This window comes from Haliaeetus albicilla, chromosome 8 (assembly GCF_947461875.1).
Source record: "Haliaeetus albicilla chromosome 8, bHalAlb1.1, whole genome shotgun sequence".
Lineage (NCBI taxonomy): Eukaryota > Metazoa > Chordata > Aves > Accipitriformes > Accipitridae > Haliaeetus > Haliaeetus albicilla.
In genome coordinates, this window is record NC_091490.1 from 41384352 (window position 1) to 41409551 (window position 25200).

Here is a 25200-nt window from a genome sequence, read left to right on the forward strand (position 1 = left end):
GCTCCTGCCCCCCCCCCCGGAGCCCAGTCTCACACTCACAGAGGACGCAGGTGTTAGAAAGAAGAAAACATTTAATACTTTCATTCAGAGATACAAGTCGAGATTTGTGGGTCGTCTTTTTTTCCCCTAAAAACCAGGAGAAACCATTACAAAAAAAGGTCTAGCAAGTTGTCCCAGCTGACAAAAACGCATTTCAATCCACCTGAGCGGGAACCAGCATTCCCGAGACGTGACCCCGGTCCCCACCAGGCAGGGGACAGAGGCGAGGGCCCCGAGGACACCGGTCCCTTGGGCTCCCTGCGCTGCTGGGAGCGAAGGGGAACTGCCCCGTGCCACCAGCATCTGGGACCGGGGTCACTGGTCAGCCTGCTGGGAGCACGGCGCAGCAGGGGATCGGACATACATCGACATGCATGGTTAAAATCATTAAAACGGGGCTGTGTAACTGTAACAGGAGCCAGGACCAGCAGGGACAGGGATGTGCTGCAGTACGGGCCCGGTGCAGAGCTGGGGCTCAGCCCCCCCGGCCAGGCAGGGACAGTGCTAGCCGAGGAGGAGAAATGCCGGAGCCTGACCAAGGCTGAGGATGGGAGAGGAGGAAAGAGACCACTTTTCTAGCAAGTAAAACCACGGAGTCAAGTGAGAGATGGTGCGAGCGCTGCCGGGCCCCATCCTGACCCCCATGATAAGGAACACGCGGGGAGCTTCGGGGCTAAGGAGTGGCAGAAGCGGTGCTGCAATGTTACGATACCTTTTCCCACCAAACCCGGTGGCAGAGGGGCACGTTGCCCCCCCACCCCAATCCCCCAAAAGAGGGTCACTGTGGGAGAGAGGTGGGGGGCGCAGGAAAGGCACATGAGGATCAGCCAAGCTCCAACCCGGCAGCCGCGAGCCCTGGTCCTGCGGCACGGGGTGCCGACGGCTCCCCGGGGACAGTAAGTGCAGAACCTTTGAGGGAGAGGAGCCTGCTCTGCCCCATGGTGGGTAGACCCCGGGCTGTGGCCCAATTCTTTGCCCTCCCAAATTATCCCCCAGCTCTGATGGACTCAGTAGAGTTTGTAGTAGGAAAAGCCCAAGGTCCAGAAGCAACCTGGCTTAAAATACTTAAAATCAAGGGCAGAAGGGAGCAGCCACCCCTTTTGGAGTTGAGCTCTGCGGGGAGACGGCAGAGGGGTAACAGCAGGCAGGGGACATCCCTGCTCTGTCCCTCCGGGGTGGGGAGGGAGGGCACAGAGCCCCAGGCAGGGCTCAGCACCCGCGCCGCGGGGCTGGCTTAGTGTTTGATGGGTGTCGTAGTGTTGTTGCTGTGCTGTGGCGTCCCTCCCCTGAGCCCCTGGGAGCAGGGAGAGCCGGGGTCCTGCATTGGTGTTGGGCTGTAGGGAGGCTGGGCATCCGCAGGGAGATGGGTAGTGTTCAAGGGGGTGGGGGGCAAAGGGGTTGCCCCTCAGTGAGGCTGGGGGCTGCTTTGCCCCCCGCCCCCAGGCCATGTGTCTCCCTGTGCTGATGCTCAGCGCTAACGGATGCATCCCGGCTCTCCCACCTGGCTCATCTGGATGCTTGACCCAAAGGAAAGACAAAAACTGGACAGGGAGAGGCCTGCGACAATCGTACAGCCGGGGGGGACCTGGCAGGGCGCGCAAAGTACCGAAGTTCAAGCACCAGGAAAAAAAAAAAAAAAAAAATCAAAATAACCAAATTCACAGGGGGTGAGGGGGTCGTTTGACCCTTCTGGCTTGTTCCCTGGTGGCAATCTCACCCCGAGGTGACGCAGAGATAACACGGCCCCGCCGCCGGAGAGGGCCAGTGTCAGGATGGAGTTGGAATGGAGGCTTGGCCCCGCGCGAGTGGAGGGGGGACGGGAGCGATGCCGTTTCACTGAGGTAGCGGAACCAGCACTTCCACGTAGTTGAGGGGGAAGAAGCCCGACTGGCCGTTGATCATGCCCTCGTACCAGTTTTCGTCGATCTGGTTGGTCAGGGTGATGATGTCGCCTTCCTTGAAGCCCAGCTCGCCATCGTTTTCGGGTTCAAAGTCGTAGAGAGCCTTGCAGCAGGGCTGGTCCAGGGGGGCTGCAGGGAGAGGAAGGGGGGGAGAGGTGAGCCGGACCCCCTGCACACCCCCTTCCTCGAGTCCCCGGCTCTGCCGATGCCAGGGATTCCTGGCACTTGTGCTGGCGGATGCCGGATCCGGACACCGTGTGGGATCGTCGGCTCTGCCAGAGCTGGGGCTTGCACAACTGGTTTCACAACCCCGCCCGGGAGAAGCTGGCCCTTCACTTTGCCCCCACAATGGTAAAGCATTAACTCAGTTTAAACTCCTCGCTGGCTTTTAGCTCACTGGTTCCTCTGCTTTTTTGCTGCAACCACATCCTTCGTGAACTTCTCCCAAAGCAGACTTCCACCTCCAGCAACCCGTGCTGCCTGTTCCTGCCTGGACTTCCCCTGCTCTAAGCTAAACTCCAACCTAAACTAGATTAGAAAAGCCACATTATTCCTCCAGAGACGAGAGAAGCTGTCATGCAGTTCATCAGTTAGTCAACAACGGGGTTAGACATCAGTACGTGGTGGAGGAGGACCCCAGGGGTCCCTTTAGAGGGGTCACCCCAAGCCTGAGGGCAATGGGAGGGAGAAGACTGCGACTGCCTCCCTCGGCACAGGGCTTCAAATCAATTAGCAGCTTGGTGTTGCATGTAAGGCCCCCCCCAAAAACGGGGAGAAAACCAAAGTCTCTTTCCCACATATCAGCGCCATGATTTAATGCAAAGGGGATTTTCTGTAGCAGGGAAAGCTGCTGCTTGCTCTGTCTATGCACTAATGCTTTGGGATGGGCAGGCACTCAGCTTTGCAGCTATAGGGATCCCACTGAAAAGGGACTGAGCTGATACAGGCCACCAGAGTCTGCAGGGCCCCCGATCCCCTCCCTCTGTGCTAGAGCTCTTCCAACCAGGGCAGGGGGGACCGGCACGAATGGCAGCCAGCACATCTGGTCTGCTGAACATCTGCAGCAAGAAAGGACCCAGCATCAGAAGAGAACTCGGAAAACACCAAAAGCGGCAGCCAAGCAGGTTCATGGTTTGGAGAAAACTTCCCAAAATACCAGGCTGGTCCCACCACCACAGCACTTCCCCTACACCGGGCTCCTCGAGTCCTCCTGCCCCCTTGCTGCACCACCATGAGCTTTGCCCACCATGATGGCTCTGAGCCACAGACCCAGCCTGGCCTTGGGACCCCAATGGGATGCCAATGGGACCCCAAAGAGATGCCTTTGGGTCCCTTCAGCAGGAACGCTGACCTGCAGACCCCATGGTCACAACCCATTTGAGGCTCCTCGCTGCCCAGCTGGGATCACAAATCCCGCTCAGCGTGCTGAGGCTCTACCTGCTCCCTCCAGCCTTCAGCAATGGGATACGGGGAGGGCAGCATGAGCAGGAGTGGGAGAGATTCAGGCTGGGTGCTTGTAACGAGAACGGGTTAATCCTCGAGATGTCTGATACCTCGTGGAAAAGCATCTGATCCCTGTGGCCTCATGCAGGGCCTGCGTGATGATAGGTGCTACGACTCCTCCGGGTGAGCAAAGGCCTCAGCTTTGGGGTGGTAAATACCATTATAGCGTGGCTGTTTTAATTTGGGGCTTAGCTCGAGGCTTAGCTCAGCTTAGCTTAGCTGTTCTGCTGGCCAGGCTCAGCATGGAGGTATTAGTGGCTCCAAGCAGCAGCGTCACAGAAGGAGGAGCGAGGAGGGATGGGGAGAGATGGTCACACATCATGCAGTGCGGAGGGAGGAAACTCACGGATACTCCTGACGGAGGCCCGGGACGGCTTGTCGGATCGGAAAGAGGAGGAAGCTGCTTCCAAACAAAAAGAGACATGCTTAAAAACAACATGAACTGGAAAGAGGAAAAGGCAGGGCCCAAAGGGAGGATCTGTTAGGAGAAACAGGGTGGCCCACATGCTGTGTTAGAAACCCGCCTGCCTCGCCAGGACCAGGGAGGGACGAATGCAGCATGATGGAAGACGGGGAGGGAGCAAGAGATGCTTCATTTTTCCTGTCTGCCACTGCTGGCACTGACTGGGCACTACAGGTGAGTGGCCCGGGGCTGGAGACCCCGATGGGGTGTCCCCAAAGCCAATATAACGAAGGCTGCTGGGCCCCAAGAGAAAACAGCTCGAGTCTAGAGGCATTTCTGACATTTTTCAGAGCCACCAGCTCGCACAGGCACATCCAGCACACCAGAAACATCATTTCCAGGCAGAGTAGTTCCCCTCCATCCCCAGGAGGCTGTTCCAGAGGCACCTGTGTACATACACACATGGACAACTTTACCTGAGACTTTGGGGGTAGGATTACAAGAGAAGCCCCCATTAGACTGGTCAGTGTCTCCAAAGTCGTATGTCTCCCTGGGTTTGGGCTTGTATTCCCGCTTGGGACGCGAGGAGGCCTCCCTCATTCTGAAAGAAGGAAAAGAAATGTGGATCAACTGAAATATGAAACAGAATACGATGCGATCAACATGGTGTTTATTCTCCTCGGTGGCTATGCAGGGGAAAAAAACAGTTTGTAGACAAGAATCTGCACAACCCTCTGTGCTGGGGCATTTTGAAGATGGATCTTGCCCAGGGTTTGGGACCTGGCCCTTAGAGAGGGCCACATGCCCCAGGCTTTGCTGCGGAGGTGTCTGAGGCAATTCAGGCCAGCAGAGGACACTCGTGCTGCAGTCTGAAAACTCACACTTGGCAGGATCCTCCCAGCTCTTCTTAATTCAAACCAGACACAGGATCCACTCAGCAGTTTCTTCTACGAGGACAGAACAGCAGGGCAGCATCGCCAAATCGCCCCAAGAAGCAGAGAGGCTGCCCTGGCTCTGTCCAAGCCACCTTGTGCCAGGCTGAGGAAGGCACATCCCCGGCTCCGCAGGGAAGCCCCGGATGCAACGAAACTACTTCTCCTTCCTTGGCCAGGGTTTGGGGAGATGCTTGCTCAGGTGAGGCAGAGCAGCAGGAAAAATGACAGTGCAAGTCACGGCAGTCATGCGAACCAGCTCGCTCAGTATTTCAACAGCACCTCTGTGTTTCTTGGCACTTCGGCAGCAACTGCACGTTCCCCGGGGCCACTGCAGAGGTCAGGCACTTGAGGAGGGGCAGGGAAAGCAGCAAGACCAGGCAGCTCCACGGCTCTCCCTGCTCCTGTGTGCCAGACATCCATCTGCCTTTCACCAATTCACGTGGCTCAAAACCCCTGAGCACATGCAGCAGTGCCACATCTGCGGCAGGGTCTACCAGGAGACCGCTGTGTAGACAGAAGCGAGAGTAGGGCTTGCTGGAAAACAAGGGTTCTGGCAGAGGGCTCAGAGATGCCTGCCTCTAAGGAGGTGATGTAGGTGCTCTTCCACTGGCCTGTGGCCACCATGTCATCCCCACCACATTGCATTCACCTTCTGGTCTTCAGAGCAACAAGGAGCCCTTGTCATGGACCTTTCTGGGCCACAACCATGTCTGGGTACCCTTCTTAACCACAACGGAAGCTAATGGCACAAAGACTCTAGGCTAGGCAGCTCCAGGTGACACAGGATGACAGGCACATCCAGCTCGTGACACTTGAGCCATCTGCTCCAACATCACGACGCAACTTTTGACTCGATCCTAGGTCTGGCCAAAAGGCACTTCTTGGGGGACACTCCCATGCTCAATGCCCAGAGTGCAAGGAGCTGGGAGCCCTGGCATGAAGGGGATTTCACCCTTCTTCTCCACCCCTGCCAAATTCAACTCCAGCCTCCCTGGGAGCTGCACACCCCAATTCAGGCAGGGCTCAGCCCAGCAGAGACCAGCGGCCCACGGCGCAAACACAAAGGCTTCGTTTCAGATGTCAGACTGTGCCTGTCATTGAAAGCAGGTTGTGCAGCTGGCATCGCTCCCTCCAACCTAGAGGAAGTTTGGATTGAAGCTCTAGTATTTGCAAGAAGCGGCTTTCATGCCAGGAGATAGATTTAGAGGGATGGTCAGGTATTTACAGACAAGTATCACAGGGAGAGCTTGTGGCTGTGAAAACTGAGAGTGCCTACAGCACCCTGAGACTCACCTGCGTTTGAGTTTTTCCGCAAGCTCGTCCAGGATCTGCACTGCCTGCCTGTGGTAGTCCAGCTGGGCGTCCACCAAGGCTGAGAGCTGGCTCACCTGCTCGATCTGTGAGAATCACACCAAGGTGGGATGAATAGTTCTTCCCAGCTGACAAGAGACTCCTACATTGTGTACGGGGGCTGAGACCATACTGGGGAACATGTACGAAGGGCAGCCTCCCCAGGGAGATGAGGAGAAGGTTTGGGATTTCAGACACTAGAGGTCAGGCACTGGCTGAGACTCAGCAGGACAGAAGACATCTCCTGCCACTCTCTGGGCTTCGCTAGCTGTTCAAATCCTTCCCAAGTAAGCTGCATTACCTGCCCAAACTCACTCCCACCAGCACACTGACTGAGAAGAGACCTGTTTTGGTACAAGCCACAGCCTCTCCTCTGGCCAAGAGCTGGATCAGGAAGAGGGGCTACAGAAAGAATAACAGGCCTGTCAAGCCACGTGCTGGGCACTCAGATCTGGGTATTGAGAGAGCAAAACCACACTTGCAAAAATGAGAGTGGAAATCAGTGTCTGACTTCTGCGTCCCTCGAGAGATCCCACCCTCGCGTACACAGAAACACGCAACCCACCCGGCAGCTCTCAGCCCGGGGCAGAGGAGCCAGCGCTCCCCCCAGGCACTCACGTCAGTTTCTAGGAGGTTGTGCATACTGGTCTCCGCTACTTCCTTGGACTCTTCAAATTTCTCCATGGCCTGTCGAAGTTCCTCATCAGGGATTTTGCCATGTCGTTTCTTCTTGTAGTCAAAGTCCAAGCGTCTGCCTTCCAGCTTCTTGAGATGGTGCTGGGAAGAGGATGGTTATGAACAGTAAAGGAAAAGAAGGAAAAGCCAGAGACTGGGAGCAGCCAAGCTCTCGTGCTGGGAAGGCAGCTCTAGTTACAGGCCAAGTTCATTCATTTCAGAAACCTGACCTTGGAGCACACGCTTCTGTGGCTCCCACCTTTGTTCAGACACCGGAGAGGCTCCAGGTTGTGATGGAGAGCTGCAAGGCAGGGCTGCTGTGCAGCAACAGAGGGGAGTGGACTGTCCGAGCTCAGTTTGGCAAGGATTACTGCTGTGACTATGGGGGCTTTTTACTAAGAAACAACCCTCAACAAATTGGCATGACGATGTAATTTCACCCCCTTCCTCCTGAGAGCTGGAGGAAAACACTGTCGGGAACAGCCTGGGTCTGTTCCCCATGCAAGCCTTTCGGGAGGATGAAGAGCTGGCCTGCGACTTTCAGCTCCTCGGGAGCAATGGGGATCTCTGGAGATCAGGAATTGGGATGCAGGCTCTGGGCACTGCATCCCCTGACTGCTTAGGGCAGGACAGTTTAAATTAGCTCTATGGCAGCCTGCAGAATTGGACTACAGATAAGTACTGAAACAGTAGTTGGCAGTTATTTTATCTAGGACACCACCGTAAGCGAAAATTCACTTGAGAGAGCTGCCTTGTGAATTAGAGGTTTGGATGGATCTTATTACAAAGCCCGGCCGTGCTTTGCATGGACTTGTCTCTGTGGTAGCACATGTGAGCTACCAAGCTCCATGTCTCCCCAGCGAGACACCAAAGGGCCTTCTTGAGATGCTGTGTAAGAGACCTAGAGGGAAGCTTGCTGATAGCTTGAAAGTTGTGTTACAGGATCCAGGCTACTAACAAAATAGAGTCAACAGCTGTAAAGAACACTGTGAAATTTAATGCCAGGCAGCCCAAATGTAATGCGGCTGATTGCTCACAGCACAAAGAACCAAATTTAGCAAGCCCAGAACCCATGTTGGGACGTACTCCCATGGCAGCTTCCATAAAACACTGTAAATGAAGAACCATTCAAACCTGCATCCAGCCTCATGAGCTGCGCAGTAGCAGCAGCAGTGCTGAGCAGGGAGGAAATACTAGTGAATCTGGAGAGACAAAGCACGCGTGGTGCAGGGCAACAGACCCGATACTTATGCGAGTCCTTGGTTCCCACCACGACAGAGCAAGCAGTTACATGCACTAATAGCCAGAAGAGGCCAAGAATGAAAGAGGTGAGGAGGAGAGAAAAACATCGAGGTGTTTACCTGGATCTCTTTCAGGTCTTTGTCACACAGGTTCTGGAGGGGATCAATAAAATTTTGTTTGACTTCAATATCCAGCGAGTCCTTCACTTCAGCCAACCGCTTCATAGATTCACCAGCATCAAGAAGCGCATCGCCTTCGAGTGAGAAAAGGAAGGGAAGAGAAAGGGAGAAGGGAGAAGGGGCCAGCCAGTTAAACAGAGCCGAAGTCTGTGGCAGCTGCATGCAGAGCCATTCTGCCAAGACACTGAGCGTGTGCAAGCTCCGTCCCCCATCCAACACCCCCACATTTCTATCTGGAGCAAATCTCCAAGCCTGGCATGGAGCGAGCGGTGCCCGGCGTGAGAGCAGGCAATTGCCTCTTGGTACTGACTCCACACAAGACACTTCACTAACATGCTTCACTTCTTTCCTCTGAAAAACAGGAACAATCTCTACCAAATACACAGAGGAAGGAAAAGGTAAAAATACTTTTAAAAGCACTATTTTTAAGCTCCCTGTTAGCTCAGGGAGTTGCTGAGCTGTTAATTGGCCATGCAGTGCTTTAACCTCGCTCTGCTCCTTGGCCACGGCTGGCAAGAGAAGCCCAGGGCAGAGGTGCATTTGGTCTGATCCAGCCTGGCTATCCTTTTGTTCAGACAATTCTAAGCCCAGAGTGCTCTGACCAACTTTTTCAAGTTTCCCCAGATGCTGGCAGCAAACCTGCAGTGCCTTTTATTCATTTTAGACACTAACCTCTACCAGGCCAACCTTATCCCTTCTCCTCCCCTCTGAATTAGAGAGCTTAAAGTTGCTTATTGAAACCTATTTAGCTTCATGCTTTTCTAAGGCTCCTGCCACAATGACAGTTAAGCCAGACAGACTTGCAGCAAAGCATATTTAGTCTTGGCTTTTTATTCCAGTGAAAACCATTTATAGATTAAATTATTCCTGTGCAGCTTTGACAAACCAACCATTTCAGCACTACATTAGCACAGGAGAATACACAAGTGAAATAGAGGGTAAAGTGAAAACATCACTCTACTGTCCAGCTGGAAAAATAAACATACAAGAAGAGTTATTTCAATTGTGGTACTCTAGATAACCTGTCCTAGGGAGGGATGCAGTACTAACATAGCAATTTATCAAGTTAAGTGTTCCTTTAAAGAGAGGCTTCAAGGAAATCAGGTTTGGTGTGTTCTTCTAAAAGCTTCCTTCCCCCTTGCTCTCTGTAACAACTCCAGTTCCTGCAAGCCAAGAGAGATGCAGGGCTCCGAGTAGGCCAGAGACACCCTTGAGAATCCTTCGTCACTCCCACAAAGTAGCCAGAGCTTTTTAGTTTTCCTGAGGCAAGAAGGCTCCTCCCTGCGCTGGAAGCCATCAGACAGCTGTGCACTGTACCAGGTCTGTCACGTGCGCAGGCTGATGTTTTAGTGGATTAAAATTGATGTCACTGAAAAGCTTCACCCCCCTCCTCCCTGCAAGTCACACGTGGTTATGAGAAATCGCCACGCAAAAAGATTTCTTGGCTACAGCCTCCCTATAGCAGAGGTCTAGCTGGAAACTGCACCATAAAACTCCCCATCTCACTCAATCTAGTTTCCACGTCACCGTTGTTCAGCTTAGAAGCAAGGAAGCATTTTTTCCTATGCGCAAATTTATCTCAGTGTTTAATAAGAAAGCATTAAGAGGTGGCTTTGCACATAATGCCATGGATTGGGATCCAGGACACTTGGGCTCTGCTCACCGCTTCCCTGCTGCCCTGGGTGGAAGCCTTCGAACCTCTTTTAAGACCCCCCAGTACTGTTAGGTGATGCAAAGGGTCACACAGCCCTTCCAGAATTTAGAGTAACAGCTTGGAAATTTGGCAGCAGCCTTCGCCATCTCATCTGCACGCTCCTAGGGGGATCTGGCCTGATGGGACACTCACCGAAGTTGGAGTCCTCGCCCAGCTCCTTGCCGTATCGGATCATGCTCTCCCCCAGCAGCCCTTCCGACTGCGGGTAGCCAGGGTTCTTCACCTGCCCGCGGATCTTCGACATCGTGTTGAGCATGGTTAGCTTGGCTCTGGAAGCTGGCACAGAAACAGCCACAGCCGTGTTTGCAATTACTTGGACTTGCCAGCAGCTGCTGGCCACTGCCAACTTTTTTTTTGTTTAAAGCTACACCCAAAGCCAAGAAGCCCTATTGTCTTCATCTACCAGAAATATAATTTGCTACGAAAAGAGAAGTTTCTTTTCCAAGACAGCAAGCAAAAATAGTTCCCCACAGTTCACTAGTGAAGGCCAAAGGAGTTTCCCCAGCCCTCCCATAGTCCCTGGAGCGCTCTCTGAATGAGCTGGCTAGAAGCATGCAGGACAGCAGGCTCCAGAGGCAATGCCTACAAAGCCAGCCACCCCTTCCCAGCCCAGAGACGCCACTTTTTCTGGACACCCCAGAAAAAAAGGTCCCCTTCAGGGCCTCTCTAGGTCCAAGGTGAAAGATGTGTCAGTTCTTTTACTGTTCAACAGCAACAGCAGTGCCTTACAGCCCAGAAACACAGCATGGGGAAAGAGGGGTATCAGGATTTTCACCTGAGTTGCAAAGCACCAGCGACCCAGGGGCCAGACCCCGCTAGCTCAGCCAGCAAGGCCACAGGATGGCCACATGTACAACATGGCCCAGCACACCTCCGGTCAAGGGAGGCAGCATGTCTGATCTCAAACGTGGGCTGGTACCAGTATATCAGGGCCAAAAAAGTTCTCTCTGATGCCTCTTTGCCCCCTCTGCCTCTTTCCCTAGAAAACTGGGGGGCAGAGGGAAGGGGAGAGGAGAAGTCCAGGCACTCACCTGGGTTCGGCTGGAGGTACTCTATTGTTCTGGTCAATACTTCTGTAACTGCCTTGCTGGTCAGGTCCACTTTCTGTAGGAAAGACAAGATGACCCAGCAGCAGTGAAGATCAGCTCAGGGCTTCAGCAAGGTCACAGAGGAGTTATATAGGTGATTTTAGAGATTTCTCTTGTTCCCTACTCACCTTTTCCATTTCCTTGAAGTCATCGTCTAGCTTGGTCCCTTCGGCCCCTCCGACCTTCTCGCTGACCAGCTACAGAAAAAGAACAAGGGAGGAGCAATCAGGCACGGTACTAACTGCTTAAAGCTCCTTATACCTCATGCAGTAAGTCCCTGAGACAGAAAGGGAAGAGGGGTGGCCCAGGCAGCATCTGCAAGAGAAAGGAGGTGGCAGGAACAGCCCAAAGCACATCAAAAAGATGTGGCTCTGCTAACACTGCCCCACTAAAAATCCAAGCATCTCCTACCCTCCCAAAGCACAGCTCAGTCAGGATATTCCTCACCTAACAGAAGCTACACAGCTTCTTAAATCACACCACACGGCTCCAACTCAACACTTGCTGGAAAAAGCAAGCAGCAGAATTGTCTCTCGACTCCATTTTGAGCCAAGGCTTCAGTTTTACACACGACAAAATGCAAGTAAACAGGGAATGAACACACTCTGCTCACAGCAGCCAGCACAAGAACAGAGTCTGGAGAGAGCAGAGACCTCAAATCCCTAAACCATCACTCCTAGGGGAAATGCTGGAGGAGCTCAGGATCTGGGGCACAGGGGTCTGAATTCTTTGTAAGTGCAGGATAAAGAGATCTGCAGAAGTTATGGTAAAATTTTCAAATCTATTTATCAAAACGTCTCTGACGCCTGTTCTAAAACTAGTCAAAAGGCGAGATGTTTGACAAGCTGCAAAGACAGGGCTGCTTTTGGCTATTTGTGTGAAGGGCTTATCAACTTACTTCTAAATAGCACTTGGTCTAAGAAAAGACCCCTGCTCCCTAAACCTCACCATTCAACTGCCTGAGCTGAAAGATAAGAAGGGCCTTATTAAGTCCACCTAAAAGTGTCCTTCCCTGAAGTCCAAATGGAGAGGAAAATTTCCTTCCCAGCCCCATGCTGGTGTGGGAAAGCAAATGGCAGTGCCTGGGGATGCAGGACATACAGATCAGCCAAAATTAGTGATTACCTTGCCCCAAACTGGTCCAAATGGACAGCAAATTACTTATACAGACATCAAAAGTGGTCTAGGAAACAGGCGCTGACTCCCAAGCACTTGATGCCTGCTGCAGGGCATTGCCAGGAATTTCTCCTGTTTGTAGTCAAAACTCCAGTTCTGGATGAACAATACAGGTTTGTTTACTTCAACATCAAATACTCGATTTTATCAAGTCTTTCTTCCTCTGAAACACTCCTGCTCCCATGGGGATTCAAAATGGTTTCTTACTTTCTTGAGGAAAGCGGGGGCTGTGGGAGGGGGGGGAACCTTTAGGTGATCATCCAGTTTCAAAAGCACTCAGAGACACCACACCAGCCACTCTGCCCTGTGTGCTCGCACCTAGCACGCAGCGCTCAGCCCCAAAAATGAAGTTACCAAGCAGGACATGCAGAAGAAATGCTTGTTATTACAAACAAGAAGAAGATCGTTAGCGTTTCGGCAAAATCCCATTTCCAGACCCCAAAATAGGAAGGAGAAAAAAAAATAACACGCATATCCGAAGACGCTCGGTACGCCAAGCACCCAGCTCTGGTGCTGAGCACAAACATTGTTGCTCAGAGCACAGCCACGGCTGATAAGCTTCTTGCATCTCGGTGGGGAGACATCAGCAATTGCTCAATGCTGCTGAGGTAGCGCAGACATTGCGGAGAAAAGGCTGGAGAGCACAGAGAGCTCTTCTAACTGACCGCTCAGCATGGAGCTGCACAGCATCAATCACTGCAGGGCCAAAACGAGGGTTCAACAAGGCTGACAACGGAGGCAAGAGCCTCTCGGGGCCTCGCTGCACCAAGGGAAGCCTTTTTTTTCTCTTTCGGAGGAAGCACAGTTCAGCAAAGGACCCGAGATGCCAGACAAAGAGGGATTGCTGTAGTTCACCCTTGACATTTAGACACTGGGGGAAAGGAAAGGGTTGCTGCTCTCCTGGTTTGCCCAGGTCAGCTCTGGATTTCATTCTCCTGCTTAACCCCCAGATAAGGTCTTCACAGGTCCACAGGACCCAGCAAGAGCATGCCAGGATGGCCCAGCCCTGCACCCTGCCATGCCGCGTCCGGCGAGCACATGGAAGAGGCTTGAAGCGATATTATCAACCCATAGCTGCCTGCAGATAGGCAACCGATCTGAGTGTGATTTCTTGCCTTTTTATTTTTTTTTTGGACGCCTGCTCCGCACTTGGGGTGCCAGCACACACCCTGGCAAGCCAGCTCCGAGCTGGGGAGGCACACGTTCCTCTCTAGACACACCAAGTCTAGAAAAAAACCTCACGAAGCAGTTGCTCTGCCTGCCAGGGCAAGCTCAGCAGAGCAAAGCTCGCTCCCAGCTGCCATCGCCTGTCCCCTGCCAAAAGTCCCGCAGCCTCCGCAACCAGAAAGGGGCACGGATCACTTTCACAAAGGTCGCACCTCCGGAAACCTCCTTGACTCGTTAGTACACCTGGGAAGGGTGCAATTATCCCAAGCAATTCCATTCCCACTTTTCTCTACCCACCCACCCATGATTTGCAGCCAAGAATGCTGCAAATAACCCCTCTGGCAGGGAGCTCTGCTGTAATCGGGGGCTGCATGCCATGTCAAAGGCATTGATCACCACAGTGATTTTGGAGGCTTAACACCCTCCCAGAAAGCCCAGAGACGTGAAGGAGGTAAAAAACCTCCTCACTTGCAGACTAATTTAATCCTCCTTTTGACGTCCAAGAAATGCTACTGATGCCCTGCTGTGAAGGAATAATAAGATTGAGGTTCTCTCCCTGCTGGCTCTAATTAAACTGGGAGGCTTCATCACGGGAGGAAAGAAGAGGGACTGTGTGCCATCCGCAGCGGCTCCATCCCTATCCCCACGCTCCCAAATCTGTCAGGCAAGAAGACAAAGTAATGCAGATTCCCCCACGGCGCTAGCCAAGACACGAGCCAGGAGAAGCCCTCGCCGGCTCCTTGTTTAACCTAGAGCTTCACGACACGACTGGGAGCCAAGTTTCCAAGTGCCACATCGTGCATCTCGTCGCGCTGCCTGCAAAGAGCCTGCGAAGGCTGGCAAGTTGGCAGCTGCCTTTCTCAGGGGAGCGTTAAGTTCATCAGGAAGCTCGCCCTTTGCTTGCAGGACAGGAGAGGAAGGAAGGTATCCACGCGCTGCCCGTAGCGTCCAGCTTGGCCCAAGTGAACTGGAAGATGGTCGGTGAAATGCTGCCAGCGCACATCCCAGCACAGCTTCCTCCAGGGAGCGACTTGGGGACTTCTACAAGGATGAGGTGACGATTCTTCCGCACTTTTATTTCTTGAGCAGCCAAGAGAAGATGTGGGATACGTCTGTCTTCCCCCAGTTGGGGACCTAACCTCTTGCAAACGCTGCAGCCAAGACAGATGTGAAGCCAGCGAAGGGACTGGCAAGGCAAGACATGCAAATCGCTAACCCAATTCAGTGGCCCAAATACTCTCTTGCACGCTTATGTTGAAGGGCATCAGCTGGCTCGGCGTGAAAGATGAGAACAAGTCTACGCTCTCTGGTTTCTTTCATTTCCCCGCCCCGCCAGGATGGGACACATACTAATAGGTTAAACCTGAAGCAAGCCCTGCTGCAGCTCAGAGAGGGGAGCAGGGCGCAGTGACAGAGCAGAAGCCCTCAGCTGCACTGCCACAGTAGCCGAAGCCAAATGCTTCCTAGAGCAAATATTAGCACAAGGCGATATCGTTGGGCATCACAGCCCAGCAAGATAAAAACTGCTTCAAAACGGGACGGCTGTTTACCTGGCATCCCAACCCAACCATGCCGCAGGGTGGGGGAAGAGGGCTGAAGCAGACGGTGCACGCAAACTCCAACAGAGAAGCTAGGAATCAATCCCTCGCTTCCCATCCATGTTTAATTAAAAGGATACTGGCACTTAAAATATGCCCTAGATAGCTCCGACCTGAGATCAGAGAGTAGGGAGGTGCATTTAATTCAAGGCTGGTGCAGCGGCTCCCACCCCGGCGAGCATCACCAGGAGCGCGGCATCCAGCCTGCTTCGTCTGCAGGAGAGCTAATCCAGAGGGATGAGATACGGCCACTTCTTGCCACCGAAGGGCTGCTCACGGGGGCTTCCATCGGTTTCCTTCGCAGGGGCGTGGGAACGCGAACAATCCCGACTTCCCCTCGCTGTTCAAAACCCACCGGAGGGCTGCGCATGGTGGAAGATCTTCGGAAATGAAAGACCTATTGTTTAAACTAACTAACTACTGCAGCAGGAGGTTGGCTACGGGGAGAGGCAGGAATGGTATGTGTACACAGAGGGGGAAGAAAGGCGTAATGAAGAGGGCTTCTCTTTTACAGCTGGGAGTGGGAGAGAAACAAGAAGGCCTGCGCAGCCGCTCCCAATTTACAACACAAAATCCACGCACCCCTCCTCAAAAGCCACCATTCCTTCATCCCATCTGCTCGGCTCCAGGACAACTTGCAGCAAATAAAGAAATCCGAGTGTCCATCCCTTGCTATACTGCAGTGGGCATCCTTACACGAACCAGATGGATCGGACAGACAGGTATCAGTCTGCCCATGCCGTCACTGAAACCCAAACAGATCCCAAATGCCTGGAGAAGGACCCTGACACACCCGCTCCCACCCCAAAGCTGCATTTCCCTCGTAGCTGGCTGCAGCATCACCCCCATTAACATTCCTGCCAGGCACAAGCCCATGCCAAGCACATTTCGCCACGCGGCAGGTGTTTGGCCAGGATGAGCCTGTATAAATTTAGGAGCACAGAAGATCGGGAAAGGTTTTGTGAGCAGCAGATCCCCGAGAAGAGATGGACAGTCCCAGCTCGGAGCAATGGTATGGGCTGTTCTGTACCGTGGCCTTGCTGCATCGCTCCCAGAGGTTGCTGTTGGCAGAGGTGTGAAAGATGCATAGAAAAAAAGAAAAAGGAGATTTTTGTGCAGCACCATCAACAAAATTCATGACAAACTGAGAGGGAAGACGCCATCAGCCAAACTTCTGCCAGCCAAGGAGCACCTGCAAGGCACCTCGAAACCCAGAGGAGGGCAGATTTGCAGCACACCCCACCTGAAGGTCCTCGTCTGCCCAACCTGTGGATGTGGGAGCCGTAAGTCGGTGTCATTTTCCGCTAACAAGCAGCTTTCCCATGGGACTTCACATACCTCATTTTGATATTCTGCTGTTTAGCCTTTAGATACTGTAAAATGGGAAATTATCCCTAACTCTCTCAGCCTCAAACAAGCAAAACACACCAAGAAAAACACAAAAACTATTTTATTTTTTTAAACTTGCTTTCTTTTCCCATAGCAAACAGTCAGCCCTATTTATAACACATCAAACATACGCCATCCTTGCATTCAAAACAGTTGCCTGCAGTAGAATGAAAACCTTATCCTTCCAGATGCTGGTGTATCAAAGCCTTCCTCTTCCTCCCCACCACACTCTGCCTCTCAACAGAAATAAAAAAACCCACAGATGAGCAAACAAACAAGCAGCTTTACCCTGGCTCCCTTCATCAGGAAAGGGCAAGTCCAGTGGAAAAAGCCAGCCCACAAAACAATTAAAAAAGGTGCTGCAAATGTTTTGAACTCCACATAAAGAGGGCTTGAGTAGAACATGACAGCCTGGTAGAGACATGTAGAAGCAGTAGTTAAGGAAAACCAGGGCTAACTGGGATCGCTAGTGCCCAGTTTCAGTCATGCCCAGTGGCACAGATCTGTGGGATGCTCCATAAAACCTAAATAAAGCCATCACCACTGCTCCAGCTCAGCAAGGCGTGACTCCCTGGCATTAAGTGTAATTTTCAGTCATCTTCACCGGTCGCTTTATCATCACGGTGTAAGAGGCAGCTGGGCGGTCGCAGCTCCATGAAGCCAACGTGACAATTGACTTTGTCGCTGCGTGTGTATTTAAGCTTTAAAATAGATGGGTAGTAAATGGGTTTAGTCACTCGGCTGCAGTCAGTAGGGCTTGGCAATGGCAGGGCTGCAGAGCCCCAAAAAAGACTCCTCGAAACACACTCCGTTTCCAACAGCGTGCCCAGGAGAGGCAGGAGCTCAGCGGTGCCAAAAAACACCTGGAAAACACCCGGAGGTCCTCCCCGAGCACCCTGCACGTCTCTGCCACCGCAGAGGCTCCTTGCGGAACCAGCTTGTACTGGGAGGTGTCTCAAGGCCGATGGCAATCCCCTGCAGATGTCTGAGCTCTGATGTGTTGCCTGTCCACGCCAACACAAAGTGTCTCATTAGAAGTTAATTGTCACCTTTCTGGCGTAATCCTTGGAAACAAGGCAAGACTGGAAGGTGCTGGTCCGACAGCAGACACCAGTTGGGATCCAGAGCATGCATACGTCGTGTCGAGGCCTCACCATTTCGGGTACATCTCTGGTTCCCAGCCACAAAGGCAGCGAGCATACGGGGCTGGGAACTGGGAAGAGACAACCGGCCGGGCAGTTCCTGTGGAGCAGCAGCAGCTGAGGCAAACCCACTGAGAACTTTAACGCTGTGCACACCCCTTTTCTCCCCAGCCAGCCTGCAGTTCTGTCTGTTCACATTAGCTTTGTATAGATCTGACTGTATTCTGCCTCCTTAGAGGCCTTTAAGCTTTTCTTTTTTTTTTTTTTTCAATTAAAAATGGAAGGCATCCTTTCTTAAGGAAGGACGCTGCTGAGAGGCAGCAGACACCCCAGTTTAAGGAGAGTACGGCACACCCACAGCAAAGCACACGCTAATCTGAGCAACTTCTGACCTACTTTAAGGAGAAGAAAACAGATCTAAGTGTTTATTGTGCGGAACAAGGAATGAACAATTACCACTAGCCTCGTAACGAAGAGGAAGGCACGTTCCCTAGCAGATCCCCATGCTCTGAAGAGCACCCAGCTACTGGAAGCACCCAGCAGCTAGCTCCGTGGTCCTTGTGATGCTGAGCACTGCTGCACCCACTGGACTTTCTCACCCCAAAAGCCGCCACTCTAAGGAGAGAAGATTGACAAGCGCTAGAAGAGGAAAGAGCATGAGAGGAAGCAATTTGCCTACTGTCAAGAGCAGGTTAGCAGCAGAGCTAAAAACAGAAGGTGGGTGTGATTCGGCAGACACTGTCTCACCACTTCTCACATCCCCACTGGGTTGCGGGGCAAACCAGAGAAAGAGGAACAGCAGCTGAAGCTCTCACCCTCCTGCCTCTCCGAGCAAGACCCTGCTGCTGGCTCCTAACATCAGCCCTACCATGAATCTAACCTGCCTTGGGGCACCTGACTGCTCCACTGGCCACCTAAGCTGGCTGGTCTCCCTGCTACATAGCTCACAGGAGCATTTTTACTCTGTTATCCAGCCCTCAATCTTCTCCTGAGCTTTCTTGCCTTTATTTTTCCTGTTCCCATCTGTCACAAGGAGGGCCAGTCCTGTCTGAGACTTGCCACCCAAGCACCAGCGATGTACTTGTGCAAAGGCACGTAGAGGTGCTCCGCTGCCTCCAGACACGTGCACCAGGAAAAACGTGTCCAGAAACAAACCGAGCTTTCCACCCCCTCACCATCTGAGATGGGGATCTAGCCACTCTCCACCCAACGCCGGAGGAATTGCCTTGATTTTGAGCAGGAAGGTCAGCCCAGAACAATGAAGAGCTCCTTCCCTTCCCTCCCGACAAAGCAGAAAGCCTTCAAAGTGACCTCAGGTTGTAATCTTACCATATAGAAATTGCAAAGGAAGAGCTGCCGCATGCAAAGACAGCTTTCTAGGGAGCCACCTGTCAAATCACCTACTCAAAGTGCTATCGAATGACTCATCTCCATCCAGCAGATGGGCTCAGAGGAATGAGGACAGCATGAATTAAAAAAAAATGTAACTTAAGCAGCAGCCAGCAGGTCATACTCGCAGAGCTCAGGCCAGAGAAGGGCATACATATGCACTGCAATGCAGCCGCTCCCTGTTTGCTTGGGTGATTCGTCCTTTCCTTGTCTGCAGCATGACAGTATTTAAAATCGTGGTTGTGATCCCTGTTTACGAGGCTCTGCTCGTCTCGGTGCTCTCCAAGCTAACTCTTCCAGCAGGAGGAAGATGGTGCCTCCTTCCCTCCCCGAGCAGAAGCCGACAGCTCGGTTTGCCCGGGCTAACGCCGAGCCAGGGACGGGCCAGCCTGCCGAAAGGGCACAATGCTGCCTCAAAAGCAGACTCACCCTGGAGGAGAAAGGTTTCAATACGCAGCTCTCACTGCAGGGAGACACTTGAAATGTTCTTGCTACAGGGAAGGGGACGCCTCCCAACAGTCAGCAACAGTCATTTGCATCATAAATATTTTCTCCTATTATTAGTTACTTCTCACATGCTCTGTACCAAATGAGACATAATTGCTATTCAGCTGGAAAAAAAATATAAATATAATTGGGTCAAGTTAACAGGGAAAACAAAAAACATGTAAGGAAAAAAAGCAGCAGCTCTCCTCTCCCCCAGCACTGCCCTTCTCCTCACCCACTTGCAGCGACTACAGCAATTCAGAGGAAGTCCACTAAACCGAGGGGAAATGTGGAATATTTGCCTTGCATCCAGATTTCCTGCCCAACCTCCCTACGTCCTATCTTGGAAGAGCCTTAGTGAATCACAGCCTGACTTTCGCAAAGCTGCTGAGCCATCATTCCTCGGCAACTCCACCCGACCTTTGCAGACCCAGGGGAAAAGGACGAGCGGCTCCTCGCATTTGTGACTTGGAGCTGCTGATTAGATATGATATAAAAGTACAAAGCACTAGAAGTGCCTCCTCGTAATTGCAGTCCTCGGTTTCCTCTTCTGCAAAGCTTCAATGACAAACTAAGGCAGAGCAACCAGCAGTCCTGTCCTTCAGTTGGCGTACCGAGCATCAGCCCCAACTGTCTGCCTTTACGCTGCTCCTAGGGATTTCACAAAAAGCAAGGGGGAAAAAAAAAAAAGGAACAGGAGTGCTTACGACACCCGTATATCCCTGGGGAAAACACCATGGCTGTAGGACAGTTTGCAAAAGAGCAGCAGATGGGATTTCTGCTCCTCAAACCAAGACAGGTTTGCTTCCTGCAAACCAAGGCAGATGAAAAAACACCTCCCCGGGGCGCGTGACGCTAACTGGCATCACCCAGCGAAAAAACCAGCAACAGAGCCCTGAGACTATCAAGGAACTGGGAAGGAGGCAGAAGAACCTCCAGATTTGCAGCATGACAAGACCAAGCCAGGCTGATGGGACATGTAGAGCAATTACCTAAAAAGTTTAGTCACGGCCGTGTTCAGTTTTGGGTGGCAGACAGCGTTAATGAGTTCAGGGAAGAGTCAAGGTGAGTTCCCAGGCAGGTTTATAGACAGAAGAGAGATCAAAAAAGATGCCGAGCTCAGGCAGGAGCTCAACTCCATCAAAGGGAAGGCAAAAAACCCTCTTCCTGGCTTGGAGGGGGCAGAGGGAACCCCATGCAGAGCACGTTTAACACGGACAGCATTGGCCAAGCAAAAACTCCAGGACAGACCTAGCGATATCTCAGTGTACACAAACATCAAAGAGGGAGAGAAATAATTGAGAACACTATAAATATGTGTTTTCCTTGTTAATTTGAATACTAGGAAAAGCTTAGTGGCTATCAGACCAGAGCACAGCATCCTAAGGAAAACGAGAGTGGGAACGAGTGCACAGACATCCATAAGACTGCCAGGAGCAAGGCAGCAACGGGTGTTGGACCAGATCAAACTCCTGCTCCTGTATCAGTTCCTCCAAGAGCTCTGCACGGCGGCCTTCCCCACATCCAGGCACTCTGTCATGCTTCCAGCCCAGGCAAGATGATGCTGAACCCATATTTTTTCTTGCTGCACATCATTGAACACTTGCTAATACTCATTTCAGAATGGTTTAAATGTGAAAAAATCCCTCCCAGCACTTCGCAGTTCACTTTTACTCTGCAGATGACACTACTGATGCATCACTATTACCTTGCTGCCCTGCAGCCAGAGCAATAGGTGTACCAGAAATTCTGGTAGATAACATTTAGATTATGTTATCCCTGTCAAGCACAAAAGTGCAGACTCCTTTGGCCTTTAAAATTCACCCAATACAATTAGGAGGAGCTTTACTATGAGAATAGCTACACCAACATCTGGCATTCCAGATTTGTGCCTGCCCAGTGCCCCCTAAGTCCACCCAAAAGCATGTGCACAGACACGCGCTGGCAACAAACAAGATGTTTTCTAAACGCTTCACCACGGAGCTTACAGCTAAGAAAATTGGGGGGGGGGGGGGGGGAATGTTTGGCAAGAACAGCACCTTCTTACACAGTGGATTTGCTTTGTATGTAGATAATCGTTCATCATTTTTCTGCCTTTTTCGTCAGGAAGGTGGCAAGATTAAGTTTAAATATAGCTAGTCCTGTAAAGCCAAAACAGATTTGGTCAAGAAAGCAGTTAATAAATTATCATGGATGAATAAAGTCTGGGCCAACAAGAAGATACAGGCTGGTTTTCAAGCTCTAGGATGAATTATGAAGCATTTTCTCAATCAGAAAAAGCCCTTTAAAGCTTTAATCATGCAAATTTTATCTTCTGTCTGAAAGACAGAATTTCATTATGGAGATGCGTTTAATTCCTTTTTTTTTTTTTTAGCAGAAAAGCAATCTAATTAGTGACAGTATCATGAATTTTATTAATAGCCAGGTATTAGGAGATAGGAAGATTCTAAAATTCCCAGTGGCTTTAAAAGAAAAAAGACTAGTTCTGTTAATAAGATATCGGCAACAAAGCTAATTACACACGCCATGGGCTAGAAGGCTTTTCTTGGAGGCAGGAGCAGCCCAGACTCTCTCTTGATGGACTCTCTATCTGCTGCAAGAGGAGCAGCAGGGCAGGTCCAGGACCTCAGGGGACCATGTGTCGTCCCCCTGCTCTGGGAGAGCCGCAGTGCGATGGGGACAGCTCTGCCTGCGCTCCAGCAGGTCGAAGACCTTGCCAGCACCCCCGGGCACTATCGGCAAACCCAGATCCAGCAATGAAACCATGCGGCTGCTGGAGAGGATCCCAAGAGCAGCTGGTTTTATCCCTCCAGCTTGGGCCAAACACGGCCCTTTCCTGTCAACAGGAACCTGTTCCTGAAAGCCATGGGATCGTTGACTAAAGGGATGGGGGGGGGGCGAGAGGAAGAGGAAACCTTTTTTAAAAAAAAAAATTTTTTATATTATCTTTTATAATCACAGGGAGAGGCCAAGAAGGGCTGAATCCTGCACTAAGTCATGTCACACAGCTGCTTATGAAAAGAGAAGCTAGGCGATGCTGCGGGGCTTTCCCAACCCGACGAGCCCGGATCCTTCCCCATCCGCTTCGGCTCTGCACAGAGACTCATCTGGTCCTTGGGGTGAAAGGCTGGGACACAGCCATGGCAGTGGGGGGGGACACACAGAGCTGAGGAGGGAGCAGATCTGCAGGAAAAGTCACCCCCGTTGACAGGAGCAACCTCCCGCACGCTCCAGCTCTGGGCCCCTGATTTCACAGCTCAGGCTGACGATTTAATCGGCGCAGTTAAAGAGAGGGAAAGGACCACAAGCGCAGCCCTCTGCAACACAGGAGTCTTATGAAACAGCATCAGTGTCTAAATGCATCACTGAGTTTCCATGTGAATGAGTTCAGCTGGCATTACAAACCCAAGACCTTCTGGATTACGGATTTATTTTATTTCTGGTCTTTTCGGTAGTTTGGCATCCTGCTGGGGAACGGTGCAAACCAGCAGCCTTCTCCAGAAGGGACAGCAACATCGATTGCAGGCTGCGGCAGGCTCAGGTCTTGTAATAACCCCTCACACCCCACTGCACGCAAATTCCCTCCCCGAGGGGCATTGGGTCCACTGAGGCAGCCCATAGTTTTGATTTTTACACTGGTATTTCTGCAGTCTCGGGCAGGAGGAGCTGCCCTGCTCCCAGCCCAGGCTGCCGTTCCTGCAGTTTTACCACCCGGGGCTTGGATGGGGCTGCGAGCCCTGGCAAAAGGCACTGGCATATGTAGGGATGGGGGAGAGAAGGAAGAAAAAAAAAAAAAAGTGCTAGAGAAATGAATCAGCTTTTACAAGCCAGCCTGCCTGATCTCATCCCTGTTTTGCTCTTTCCCAGGAGGAAAGTATTGGCAGGGAGAAGGGGGAGGAAGGATTTCCTTCCACCGCATCCAGAAACCATCCCCCTTGGCACCGTCCACTTTCAATAGTTCACCCATAACCTGTGAAAACAGATAGATAAATAGATCATTTTAGACAGAAAGCCCCAAGGCAGATGGGCAGGCATCACCGCACAGCGAGATGATGACGAGGAATCAGCGCTCCTAATGCCACACAATCCCCCCCAGCCCTGAGTCACGTATCCTTCCTGCGTCCCAGATTCCCCCAGCTGCAAACGCAGGATAACACTTTCCCTGTCTGACATTAGAAACGAGAAGGGGAGCAAACGGAGCAGGGTACGGAGAGCTGGAGTTTTCCACCTCTGTTTTCTGTCTTCGCCTTCCAAGAATCTGAGTTCTTGTTACTGTTAGAGCCCAATGGCCATGAAAGCAATCTTAAAAGGGGGGGAGAAAAAAAAAAAAAGGCCAAGTTAAAGTAACTGATGCAGAGACATGAGCCATCCCCTGCCTGTGACTCCAGACAGGCTGAACAATACTAAGAAAAGCTGAAAACTGCTCTGTTACAGGGCTGCTCAGCTCAGCTCTGACAACGATTAACCAGCCGAACAACGTCACCGTGCCAGGCATTTCGACAACAAATCATGCAAGAAAAGGAGAGGGAGTTAATACGAAAATATATCCTGCACACAGTCATTTTAGCTAGACGTGACAGCAGGCATCTCCGCAAGTATTCAATCATCATCACCTAGGCTAGAAGAGCGATGTGCTGAAGTCTAGACCCTTCACTAAGAGGTTTGCTGACACGTGTCCTTCACTTTTTCACCTGCCATATGTGGATCTGCAAACACATGCATCACCGAAACACCCATCTCCAGCAACAGCAAACTGCTCGGGGCTTCAGGGTGTCAGGCAAGGATGCTCAGGCTGACTGCCGAATATGACTCCCCCCTGGACAGACCCCGGCTGGCAAGCTGAGCTGGCGGGACGTCACACTGTGCTTGAGCAAATCCGGCTTTCCTCCAGCCTCAGGAGCAGATTAATATCGAAGATAAACTAGGGAGGCTGCAGGGGACTTGTTAAGCCCAGGTTAATATTAATAGAGCAAACACTGGGTGCTGTGGGAGGGAAGGTCAGGCTGGCAGGAAATCAGCAAAATCCCTTGACTCCCCGGTCCAAATTCCCATTTATAGATCAGGAACTTAGAGCCCGACACTGCCAACTACCTCCCCCAGGAATTACCTGCTCGCCGTGCCATTGTGGCACCCAGTCCTCATTCTGCCTTTGTCATCAAAGCACAGCCAACGCTGCGGCAGAAAAGCCAAGGTGTGACCTGCTCCCAGGATCTCCTCCTGCTCCTTGGACCCTGCCACAGAGGGATGGGCCAACTCGCTTTTGCATGGGTGTGCAAAATCCACCGGAAAAGCTCAAAAAGAACACATGAGCCCAAAATAGCACCTTAACCCCCCCCTTGGGTGCCTGGTTCCTCCATTGGCAGCTCTGGGTGTTCTCCTGGGTGAAGTCTCGGCCCCAGTGCACCAGCAAGGGCTTCCCCAAGATTCCATCCATGGATGGGGCAGGCAGCCCCGCTGCCCTGCCCAAGCTGCTGCCTGCACATGCTCGCACCTCTCGCCTTGGCTTTCTGGGAAAGCAGTGAAGCCACCGCACGGAGCATCTCAGGTCCACTCTTGGCTTTACTAATCATTGGAGGATTCAAGACAAGTCAGCATGAAGTTCTGATGCCACTGCAGAGCAGAGACTGGCCTGTCTCAGGGGGCTGTGCACCCCTTTAACGTCTCTGGGCACTGGCACCATCCTAAGAACTTCAGCTCACATCCACTGGCCAAAAAGCTGCAGCAGGTGAAGATCTAATAGAACTAGAAGATCCTAGATGTAAGGAAGAAATTTTTTATGATGAGGGTGGTGAAACACGGGCACAGGTTGCCCAGAGAGAGGTGC

General features: G+C 51.9%; 1 protein-coding gene across 2 annotated transcripts in view; it reads right to left on the bottom strand.

Annotated features, from left to right (window-relative positions):
• Positions 1 to 53: 53 nt before the first annotated feature.
• SH3GL1 (SH3 domain containing GRB2 like 1, endophilin A2) overlaps positions 54 to 25200 on the bottom strand; it is a 30589-nt gene continuing 5442 nt past the window's right edge. Inside the window, exons 2-10 of one of the 2 annotated variants that reach the window (XM_069790249.1) lie at positions 11158 to 11226; positions 10973 to 11045; positions 10074 to 10217; positions 8168 to 8301; positions 6750 to 6908; positions 6075 to 6178; positions 4323 to 4447; positions 3790 to 3843; positions 54 to 2069 (exon numbers count right to left, since the gene is read on the bottom strand). In XM_069790249.1, coding sequence (XP_069646350.1) covers positions 1873 to 2069; positions 3790 to 3843; positions 4323 to 4447; positions 6075 to 6178; positions 6750 to 6908; positions 8168 to 8301; positions 10074 to 10217; positions 10973 to 11045; positions 11158 to 11226 — 1059 coding nt within the window. In that variant the 3' untranslated portion in view covers positions 54 to 1872. The remainder of the gene's footprint in view (positions 2070 to 3789; positions 3844 to 4322; positions 4448 to 6074; positions 6179 to 6749; positions 6909 to 8167; positions 8302 to 10073; positions 10218 to 10972; positions 11046 to 11157; positions 11227 to 25200) is intronic. The other variant, XM_069790250.1, reaches the window with a different exon arrangement.